Source organism: Anoplopoma fimbria, chromosome 8, assembly GCF_027596085.1.
Source record: "Anoplopoma fimbria isolate UVic2021 breed Golden Eagle Sablefish chromosome 8, Afim_UVic_2022, whole genome shotgun sequence".
Taxonomy (NCBI): domain Eukaryota; kingdom Metazoa; phylum Chordata; class Actinopteri; order Perciformes; family Anoplopomatidae; genus Anoplopoma; species Anoplopoma fimbria.
The window spans coordinates 14859942-14871990 of record NC_072456.1 but is presented as its reverse complement, the minus strand read 5'-3'; the positions used below and the strand labels follow the sequence as shown (position 1 = coordinate 14871990).

Sequence of the window (12049 nt, the reverse complement as noted above, 5' to 3'; positions counted from 1 at the left end):
TCCACACCCAGCAACTTAGGAAATCAACTCAAATGAAACCAATGGAAACAAGGAGCATGTTCTCATTCCAAAAACAAAGGCTGAAGAAACAAATTATGAACTGAAGGAGGGCACTGGGAAATAAATTTCTCTGTAACCCAGGTGACTTGAAAGAAAGAACCACAACAACAGTTAAGGTTCAAAATGACAACTCATGAAAAAACATGGAAAAAACAAGATACTCAGCATAAACTGAAAATAGAACATTTAACTTCCAAAAAAACAACAAACAAACAAAAAGAAATCACAAGCATTGTTTGCATCATACGTACCTGACTCCCACAAATACTAACTTTTTAAGACTTTCTTACCACCAGCACCTGACTACCAGAGCGTGCTTACTCTGTAGTCAGTGAACTGCAACACTTTCCCTCTCAGAAAGCATGCCAGAAGTGGTGACAGCCCTCCCCGTTTTCAAATTTGTAAATAATAGCTTTCATTTTGACTCATTGAGAGTTAATTTTGGACCCATTTTGGGGCTATTGAGAGGGAGAGAGTTGGCTCCGTGCTGTCGCCAGGGCTGTTTAATACTCTTGTATCTTTGGGCCGGAGGGTCCACAAGACTGTGAGAGGGGAAGCCAAAGGGGGAAAACTCACTCCCAAGATATTCTGTTCTTCTGCACTTGGCCATGTACAATGACAACCATCGGCATCATTTTTTTTTTCTTCAAATAAATCCCATTTCATAGCCTTGTGCCTATGTTTCCTGTAAACCTTCCTGCAAGTTTTTGGAATGCTAAGATACAAGAATAGAGCAAGCAAGACGGAAAGCTTCTATTACTGAATTCATTAAAGTTTAACGATAGAGTTCTGACTGCAGTGTCACTTTGGGTAGACCAGCTTTAAAAAAAGAAAATAAAAAACAGGGGTTCTGACTATCAGAAAGGCCTCCTCCCAGTGAAGAGTAAATGTTCCAGCACACAACAAATAGGGCAGGACCTCAGCCACAGTTCCCAAACCCTTCTCTGTGTCCAATGGGCTTATTTACTTATGGTCTTACTGGATTTTGAGCTTTCAGCTTCTTTCCTCCTCTCACATTGTATTTGCAAAGTCTCCACGTCAAGAATGATTGCTCAGTTCTCAATCTTTGTGGTGCGCAAAAAGGCTGTGAATCTGACAGGGGCCAGGCTATCACAGTGCACAGGCATCCTCACGCCTGATAACAGTTAAAGACTGGCAGAGGCCCAGCTTTAATAAAGTACATATCCCATGAAGGCCAATGGTAGGATTATGGATAGAAGAACTACAACCACAAAAGAAGAAACTCAGCTAATGCCTTACTTGAGGTTCTTTTGAAGCTTCTCTGAAAGAATTTCCTAAATTCTATTTGACAAATAATTAGTCATGTCTGCATTCATATCCACCTCTTTGACTTTTTTAGTCTGTTGTGATATGAAGAGCTCTGGGTATAAAGTCTGTAATGTCAAGTACTGGTGGCATACCTAATCATCATGACTACCTTCAGATTAAATGTGCTTTTAGAGCAACATCCTCAGTGGATATAAATGACACATTGCTAACAGTTTGGCTATACAGGCCATTACTCAGTGTCTGTTGTCGATTCTTAAAATGACACAGATTGACAATGCTTTTGCTATCAGACGATAAGCACATGTCTGCATTTGAATTATATTTTCATTAGAAGCCTCGAATGACAGGATGTTCATATTTGTAGATCATTACGGAATTAATCCCCACGGTGCCAAATGGCCGCACTGTGGCTCACACAGATATTCCAATATATCTAAATACCTCCTGCAATTACAGTAAGTGGTGGGGCTAAACTGCTTGTTTGGCTAAATACAAAGGATTTAGAATCTGTCACTTTAATTTGAGAGATAGCACTTGACTAGCTACTGGCAGGTTCTAGGTATAATCTAAATGTGTAACAAAGCCTGACAATCCAGGGGCCTGGCTCATAGCTCATTGCAAAGCATGAAATTAATTCTGACGCTATGAAATGGGATTCTTATCTGCCACTCCGGGGCCTTGCAGTCCCCTAACACCCACTCACAGGGTCTATCTTAGGTCCTGCATTGCAACTGGGTAACAGCTGAAAGAATACTGGGAGCCCTCCCAGCTCTCGGGTTGTGGACCAACTCCGGCCACGTCTGGACGGTCTCACAAAAATGTTCTCTGAACCCAGTCTGCTATGGCAGCATACCCCCTAGAGGCCTTGCTTCTGAATGAGAACTACTGCTGCCAGTTGGATCTTGTGAATTTATTTCAGCCTGCTGTAATATTCAACAAGAAAAGCCAATTAAATGATTGTGGTGCTGTTTGATTTGAGGACTAATTTGGCCTCACTCACCATGAAGCAAATAAGTACTGAGATCCATCAGTATTATTTAGTTTTGCAGTGCATTTTCACAAGTTCTTGACAGAGTAGTCCCCATGACAATAGCCCCTGGTAATGCTGCTAGGACTGAGACCAAACTTCAACAATCTGTAAACATTTTGTACCACAGAAAATGGACAATAAATAGGGGAATCATTTTGTCTGTCTTTCTTTTTACTCAGTGGAAAAGGGTTTCAGTCTGCCTGACACTGTAATTGGATCAGATCCAGGTTGAAATGGTTCTGTAGGGCTGTGAGGAGAACATGGCACTTACAATGCCAAAAGTAACATTAACAATATTAAAATTGTTTGCAGTCATTCCTCTGTAATATATTTTGGAAATAATAATATTTTACTGCTGTGTATTTCATTTTCATTTGAGTATGTTGTGATCCTTCCTCAACATATCAATAATCTTCAAATATAGCTTTGTGCAGCCAGTTCAGTCACGAAACTAGTAGATAGGGCTTCCTCATTACAGTGTAGTGTAGGGTGGTAGATTATTCTACTATACTGTATATGCGAGGGGGATGTCTTAATGCTCGTGTGTGTGTGTGTGTGTGTGTGTGTGTGTGTGTGTGTGCAACACCCATAGTAATTGAAGAGAACTCGGGAGTGTGGCTTACGTCAGTTTATTGCCCTTAAACTTGAGACCATTGTGTTTCTTTGCACCTTGTGTGTTCATGTATGGCCTATGTGCGCCCTGTTTATACATTTTTTCTGGTGTTTTACCAAAAGGCTGTTTATGTTACACTACGCTGTGAAGGCACTTTATTTCAGCTATATATGTCACAGGGCTCTTCACTGACTTGGCTGCATAAAGATATAGATATGCTGCTATTCCTGACCCGTATGAGGATCCAAACATCAGACATGTCAGTTTAATATGTAACCGTATCATGTATAAAGAATGCTTACTCTATGCTTCCAATTCTATACTGGTGTTTCAGAAAAGCACTGCAGAAAACAACAACTGTTAATTGAATTAATATGTGAAGGACTTTTCGAGAACGGCAGACTGAATCCCTTGACCACTAAATCACTTACCTCAAATGATCCAAAAGATAGAGTTATTTATTGTGATGTTGGAAACCTTTTGCTTTGTCTGACTTAGTCTGTGACTCTTCTGACCTCAGCAGTGAGAAACCACTGGATGTATCTCACGCTTGCTTGAGCAGGGACTCTTGATAACAGCCTACAAAAAACATTGGCTAAGAAATACCAGGAACAATGAGGCCTAAGGTGAAACCATAGAAGTAGAATGGATAGAAAAAGTAAAGATGTCTGTTTAACCTTTACCAAAGAGTATTTGATAATCATGTCATGGAAACTCATTTCCAGGATGGTTGTATAAAAAATTTCGAACCGTTTACCTTTCTATCCACTGTAATTGTATGGATGAGGCAGTTGAAAGGAGGAGACCCTTGTCTCAAGCAGAGACTAGAGACAAGCCACCAGTTAGACTTATTCACGCCCATATTTGCTCAATGGGCAATGGTATGTCAGTGCTGTCTGCTCTGCCTGCTGCACTGTTGTTGCTTGTGGCTGTAGTGGCCTTGGGTTCATGCAAGAACCCAACGGAAAGATGAATATAGCAGCAAGCTACAGTTTGGAGTGATGTCAAACCAATATTATTGGGCTAACCCGGAGAGAAATAGAAATAATAAATAAATAAAAACTCTAACCAAAAACTTTGTTTCAAAAGACTCAACGTAAAAGGAAGAGGACACAAAGTAAGCAAGGAGACGTCAAGCCATTCCAAGGAGAGTTTTTGTTCCTTTTGCACAGGGGAACAAGTGGCAAAGAGAGAAACACAGCTGAAATAGGGTGATGTAAGAGAAAGAGTGAAGTGTATCCAATCCAATCAGCTTGCAGGTTACCGTTCAAGAACAAATGCAGAAACAGAGGTAAGGAAAACACAAACACACATCGACAGGTGAAGATGTGCACAGACACCCAAGAGACGCCAAGACAGAAATGGGGCCGAATGTACATAAAGCCTTTTCATGCCGGGAATGGTCAAAGACCAACGGTGCAGTGATAGGTTCTCAACAGCACCCCCAGTGGTTAGGAGTGAATGTTGCATGCAACTGCCGCTCTTCTCAGTGACTATGCACTGTCTGTGTAGCTCTGCTGCCCAGCAGTACCAAAAAGAACTGTGAAGTGGTTGTTCCAAAGCCCCCACAGCCCAGATGTGGGGGCACATCCAACAAGTTGCACTGGTAGAAACAGAAAATGTGTTAAAAGAGGTCTACTCCCACCGCCATGGCTTTCATATGTCCCAGTAAAGGTCCTCTGCCAGGTTATTGACAATAAAGGTAGCCAATCTGTGAATGGAAGTATACATGCATCTTTGTCTGTCAGCCGGATCCACAATGAGTAGCTCAAACCAGTCCCTAATCCCCTAAATCTAGCTACATCTCAAGGTTCTTTACCATTAATGTATTAAATGTAAATGAACAAAATCACTGTTAATCTTTGTGTGCTGTGTAAACACAAAAAAAATGAATTTCATACCCACAATGTCATCACAACAGTCCTTAAGATACTATTGGATATTTGATTGGATAAGCTGTGTGTATTTTCTTTCTCTACAGCTTGCACAACTGAGTTATCATATCACTCCTGTTAGCTGGCTGGTTTAAATAATTCAGTTGTGTTCCAGCCATCTGTAAAGTAAAATAATCAGTGCAGTACTGATATACTGGAATAAATTCAGGTAGTGGGTATATGTGTACTGATGGTTTGGATGTTTGGATGACTAAACTCAACCCCAAATTCCCCATCCCCAATCTGAACACAGTTCATATGAGAGCCTTGGCGGTCTTAGAGGAGAGCTGACATTTTTTGTGTCTCTGTCACATGGTAGAAGGTGAACTTGCTGTTGACAAAGGAAAAGCAAATATAAACAAAAGTGAAAGGGAAATAAGTATTTGCAACAATTGTCAGTCGAAGCAGGCTTGATTTGTTTAAAAGTGTTGCGAGCATTCGTGCATATTTGGCACCAGAGCCAATTTATGAAATAAGGTAGTTCTAAAATGAAAGAGTTGTAAAACACTAAAAAGGTGACTCTAGCCATTTGTAGCTTAATTTCAACCTTTAACTCGCCACAAAATGAACCGTTTGTTGTGTAAATGTCGCTGAACATATAGTGATAAATACCATAGTCTTTTGTTGCATTGAGGTTAACGAAATCAAGGTCAAATGTTTTAACAAGAAATAAACAAAACATTAGTTAAGAGTCAGTTTGTTATGTAGATCATCATTTCTGAATCAGCTTTGAACCCTGATTATGTCAGCGAAAAACACAGTCATAGTTCAAAGGTGATGATGCATTTAACATTAGAGAAAATAAAGCTCCAGTAAAAGGAAGAAGCACATAACCTCATCAGAATTCAATTTTGTAAAGGCATAAAATCTATTAAGTGCTGTCCTGGGAAAATCCTGTTGTTAGCCAACCCACAAAGAGAACATGAGAGAAGACTGAATAAAGGGCTACATACTGGCTTGCAAGGTCTTCTGTGATATGTCATTGGTGAAGGCTCCAATGCCTTTGTTAGAGATGGCTGCCAGAGAGAAGTGGTACTCTGTGTTTGGGCGGAGATTTTCCACAACATATGAAGATGCGGGTCCAAATGATTTCTTGATCTATTGAGGGAGAGTGATGTTATTTACAAGTTTGATTTAAAGTGGTTCCAGGGAAATTTTAAGTTGAAAGGGAGGATGTACACCTCTTAGGGCAAAAGTTAGGCACTGAAAATTGAAATGAAACACCAAAAGACTTACCTGGGTGCCAAAACTTCCTTCCATGTAGCGAAGTTCATAATTTACAATTCCTTCTTTCTCATAGGCAGCTTCCCAGGTCAGTTCAATGCTGGTATCAGACACAGCACCAACCTGAAATTTGGATGGTTGACCTGGAACTGAAGAACATAGCAGAGCACATTGTTGCAGAAAATGCTACTAGAAATTGGTTAAGAAATAAAAATGATCAACACAAAAGGGGTACCATGAAAAAGACTTAAGACTGTGTTAATGAAGTATTTTTTCCTGTTCAGTGATTTCTTAAAAAAATAGCATATTTCCTATCTACACATTAAAATGATGAGAAAATGGCATTAAATGGCAGAGGATTAGATGGAGATAAATTTAGAGGAGTAGATTATAGTGAAGCACAAAAGTGTGTGCCCCAATGGCAAGCATGGTACAAGTGCTCTACTTATTGTGGGGTTCCTGCAGTTGTATGTGTCTCCTTGTGTGGTGGGGTAATTTTGCTCAGCTCCCTGAAGCTTATAGAGAGTTCTCAGATTTAGTTTTTTTCTCAAATGTTTTTTTCTGACTGCCATGCTCAAACAGACTTTTGTCATCATTTGCAGAGGCCGCAGATGTGTGGGTGAACTTTGCACAGCAGGGGAGAAAACTTGTCTCCTTGGCAGCAGGCACAGTCTGTCTAAAGTTTCAGAAAATGTGCTGCTGACGCACAAAAACAGCTGAAGATGTTCTTCTCCTTAAGTAGAACGCTAGAGAACAGGTGTAGCATTCACCATTTTTTATATAATTTAGCTTAAACTTGACAACTTGGTTTGAACTTAACGTAAAATTGCCAGAAAATTCAACAATAGCAATGGAAGAAAATAATATTTCAAAGTTTTAATGCAAAATCAGATTCATTATCTTTACCTCCTTGCAGTACTTTGACATGGATGGGCTCTGAGAATGGTCCATCTCCTACAGAGGTAAATGCTAGGACTTTGATTGTGTACGTCTCTTGAGGGACCAGGCTCTGGATAGTGGTGATGATGCTGTCCTGGACATTATGGATCTGCCAGAGGCTCATGGGTTGGGAATCGTCCATGGTGTAATAAACACGGTAGCCCTTGATCTGCCCATTGGGCTCCTCAGGCTCTTCCCAGCGTACCATCATGGTGTTTTGGGATATGATCTGGGCCTGGATGTTTCGTGGTGGACTGGCAGGGGCCTGTTCACCAGTCCGGGTTTCTACTGGCTCACTGGGAGGACCCTGTCCAATTGTGTTGATGGCCGAGACACGGATTTCATACTCTGTGTTTGGGTAGAGGCCACCAATGCTGTAACGTGTAGTGGTGATGTCGTCCACTGTCTCATACTTGCTGTCTGGGGACTTCGCCCTATACTGGATGATATAGTAAGTCACTGGGTCTGGGTTGCCCGAATCCCAGGTGATGGTCACACTGGTGGCAGTGGTTTCAGTAACCACAGGGGTACCTGGAGGCTTGGGGAGAGCTGTTATGGTGACAAAACATGACGGAAAGAGGAGAGAGTAAATTATCATGACCAGTGCCTATTCAAATAACTTTCTATCAAAAAGCAAACTCATGAATTCATTCACAATGCCCCAAAGATTAGACACATTGTAACTGCAGTTTTCTGTACATCATTTCAGACTTAAAGAATAGTTAATCTGCTTCTTAAGCACACCTCTTCACAAGCACAGTTATCTCTTACATTTGACAGTGATCTGCGCCACAGCTTCAATGATGCCAAGGCTGCTCATGGCCACGCAAGTGTAGTTGGCTGACTCACGGACGCTGCTCAGCTCGAGAACATTCCTGCCCACTGGCATCTCATCCTCCGGTGTCAAATCCTCTGAGTTCAGCATCCACTTGACGTAAGGCATGGGCGACCCCACCGCCACACACGTTATGTTCACACTGCCACCGGGCATGATTTCCTGACTCGTTGGTGGAATGGAGAAGCGTGGAGGTACCCGCCGGACTGGGAGAATGCATGAGGAAGGGGAGAGGATGACAAAAGAGGGCAAGGGAGTCAAAAAAAAGAGAAAGAGAGAGGTAACAAGAGAGGCCGATGAAAATGGACCCTTCTCAAGGAAATACTTAACACAAAAAGTTCAACATGGTACATGTGAACTGAAACACAAAATAAAAAAATACTTTTCAAACATAAAAAATATACAAATAATGAGAAGAAACTAAACTAACAGAACTGCTTCAACATCAAAGTAGATTAACAATAAAGCAACGATTCATAGCAACAAGGTTCCATTGACCAATATTTGACCCATCACAGCACAATTAAAGACACAAAAATCTATTACGAGTTTCTCATCTTTGGAACTGAACTGCTGACATATGTACACCTACAGTATAACCTGATCCCAAAGTATGAAGGTGTGTAGTAAAGGCCATGTGATAATGCTATCACATAAACCATGGCAACCTGGAACTTCCTGTCCTCTCAGGCACACATGCCAAACAGGAAGTAGGCCATTACAGGCTTCTCCCACAGCACAGGAAGTGTAGGGTTACTGGGCTATTGACCATCTCTACAAGATCTCTAAACACATTCTAGCAGAGGTTTGCACTTGAAAGCCTGTCTGTTCTACCTAGATATCTTAAAGATGAGAAACTTTAATCAGATTTTTGTGGTTTAGGGTAGATCCACTGGACAAAGCCTTATTAAGATCTGACACGGTTCCATTGATAGATGCAGCTATCAGTTTCACAGACAGCATGCATAAATAGACCGAGGTAAATTAAGGAGTAAATGATAACAAAATCAGATATAAAAATTTAGATAAAATGCATAGAGGAATATAACTGAAGGGTCGCTAGCATGCCCAGACAAAAGACGATTGGAGAGGAAAGAAGAAATACAAGATAGAGGATAAAGCATCTGAGGAGAGGAAGAAAGGGAACAGAGGAGCAAAGAGTGACAGAGGAAGAAAAATAGAGGGGAAGGTTTGGAGGAGGGTGAAGGGGGGTAACCCACTTCAATGCTGTGTAAACTTTGTTTTTCTCCAGCAAATGTGACGAAATGTGATGGTGGCACATTGTCACATCGCAGTCCCAGTTAACACAAAATAAGTATTGAGGAACAAGGTGTGTGCCTAGAAATACATAGAAAAAGAACTAGTTGTAGCTAAAGAGTCTACTATCACAGAGTGTTGGAGTCAAGAAACAGAACTGGATCAACAGGGAGTAGAAATCCAGAGAACACGAAAGAGAGATGGAGGGAAAGGGGAAGAGAAAGGTAGATGAATAAGGGCAGAATGACGAGGGAGAAAGGGAGGACCTCAAAACTCATGAATAGGAGTTGAGTGGAAGGAGGTTGATAATGAGTCTGAGACGCAGAGGGAGGGCTTGAAAGGTACTATGTAATTGCATGTGTGTGTATGTGTATATACATAGATGTATATATTTTCTGCATGGTAGAGGCATGAGTGTGCGTGTGTACAGTATGCAAGAGTTAGAAAGTGAAAGAGTATGAGTTAGCCAAAACACTGTGTGTTCATTAAACACATCCTAGCAAACACTTGACAAATAGTTTCATGCAAGAAGTGGCCAGGTTCAACACTACATGAGCAGGGACGTTTTAAAGTGCTATTTAATGCAGGGTTTCCTTTCTTATATAGGTGAGCCACATAAGTCTTTGTTCTGTTTAGGCCAAGATGTGTTGGGGATTGCCCATGTTGCTGTTTGGTCAAATGCCAAACCTTCGTCACTTCTTCAAAAAAACAGACATTTTACATGCCTGATGTTTAGAGGTACCACCTTGTGCTGAGGGAAAACCCTCTTGTTGTATTAAAAAACAATTCTTTGAACTTATTTTGAACAAAAGAACCCCCACAATATTTAGGTATACAATAAGTTAACATTTAGGTTTATGAATTCACTAAAAAGATACAACTATGGACTACTACATAGGTTTATAACTTCCATGTGTATATATTTTAAACTCCTTTTCAACAATTGTGGCAAACTAAAGTATCTACATCTGGACAATATCAAAGTGTTTGTTGGGATGCAAAGAAGGTCAAAGAGAGAGAAGCAAAGTAGTGCAGATGTAAGAGTTAAAAAAATGATGAACTAAATGGAAGAGCTGACTTAGAGACAGACAGATAGACAAGACAGAAAAGACAAGACGGGACGAGACACAAGGCAGAACAAAACAGACTCAAGCAGCAAGACAGCGGACAAGAAGACAGACAGAGGGAGACGGGCAGACAGACAGTGACGGATGGGCACGCAGACATACTGTACAGTACGCAAAGGGGAAGGGGTTTGGGTGGTCGGAGAAAGGGAAGGAGGAGGAGGAGGAGGAGGAGGAGGAGGAGGAGGAGGAGGAGGAGGAAGAGGGCATAAGTGGGGGATAGAATAAGGAGACTGTGATTCTAAATCAAAACAAAACCAAAAAGACCATGGCTCAAAGTGGGTTTGGAGGTCTCACACACTGGGGCTTAAAAACAAGAATCAACTACACCTCCCTTCCTCCCTGCTTTAAACATTGCACCGCAATGCAAATGTAAAACAGTCGTAAGGTGGGTGGTTGTGAGGTGTGTGTGTGGGAACTGAGGGGGAGATCGGGGGTATGGGCGGGGTTGGGTGGGAGGGGGTTGGACTGAGAGTGGGCATCAAGGATAGGTAGCATTCCAAAATACACCGTGTCGATCCAAATGGGATTCATATGATCGTTGCATGGGACACTTTGACTTTTAACGACAAACTAAGGGCACAAATATCACCTACACACACTGAGAGGACTTTTACCAGAGACCGGACATTTACTGACCTATGCACTGAAATAATCACTAAAATGTACATACAGCATATTCACATGTAGTCTGCATGGACCATACATGTTAGTAAAAAAAAAAGCCATCTAGCAGTATGTGCAACATCTACAGGGTGAAAACGCATCTACTGTTGCTGGCTTTTAACAGCCATGTTGTATTAAGTCATATAAAACCCAGCATTCTGCTTTACATGTAAAATAATGTATGACATGTCCAGTTATAGAGTTAATCAAAGATGGATTGAGACCTTCTGCAGCTAAAGCTTTTAATTTATCCTCCTCTGTACTACTCTACATGCAAGTCCTGTAATGCACTGTTAATGTCAATTATGTTACTTCCTCGGGCAAGACACAACCTGACCTTGAGGGCAAAAACTTCATTGCTGACCTTTGAGGAAATTGTCTTTTGTGGTACAGAAACTCACACACTGATTGGGCATTAACATGTACCAAGAAAAAATGGTCATGGTAGATTCAAAGAGTCTGTCCTTAACAAAATGTCAATTTTCCATATATTAGAAGTAAAATGCCTCCATTAGAAGCATTCATGGATCAAATAAAATCTTTTGAAAAATATATCAAAGAATCATAACCTGGCCTGCCCTGATCTTACTTTACAAAAGGCAAATTAAACAATGGGAAGCATGACATCTTGGTTGAGATATCATGCAGTTTCTGATTGTGACAGGTATAATTGGATAATTAGGGAATCCAACTGGGAGGTATTCTAAAAAAACATGTCGAACTGGAAAAAGGCAAAAAGCCCACATATATCTGCATTCTAATTTGTCAAAAAAAAAAAGGCCTAACTCAACAACAAAGGTGGAAGGGCAGCCCATTCCTCACATAGACATGCATGGGTGTGGCTATGGCATGAGTGACAAATACAGGTGCGCCCCCATCCACTTGGGCAGACACCATGGAACCAATACAATCCAAAAATGTCACCCAAGCCCATCCAAGCATGCCATTCATTTCCAAATATAGCATTGTTCCAGACACACACACACACAAATTAAAATGAAAGGTAACAAATTCAACTGAACAAATCCACAAAAAGAACTAAGTCCAAACAGCATAGACAGTACCAGAGTGCAGCTG

General features: G+C 41.0%; 1 protein-coding gene across 1 annotated transcript in view; it reads right to left on the bottom strand.

The window, feature by feature from the left end:
- ptprsa (protein tyrosine phosphatase receptor type Sa) overlaps nt 1-12049 on the bottom strand; it is a 127704-nt gene that overhangs the window by 57799 nt on the left and 57856 nt on the right. The window contains exons 7-10 of the mRNA XM_054602976.1: nt 7862-8131; nt 7058-7639; nt 6164-6300; nt 5881-6025 (exon numbers count right to left, since the gene is read on the bottom strand). Coding sequence (XP_054458951.1) covers nt 5881-6025; nt 6164-6300; nt 7058-7639; nt 7862-8131 — 1134 coding nt within the window. The remainder of the gene's footprint in view (nt 1-5880; nt 6026-6163; nt 6301-7057; nt 7640-7861; nt 8132-12049) is intronic.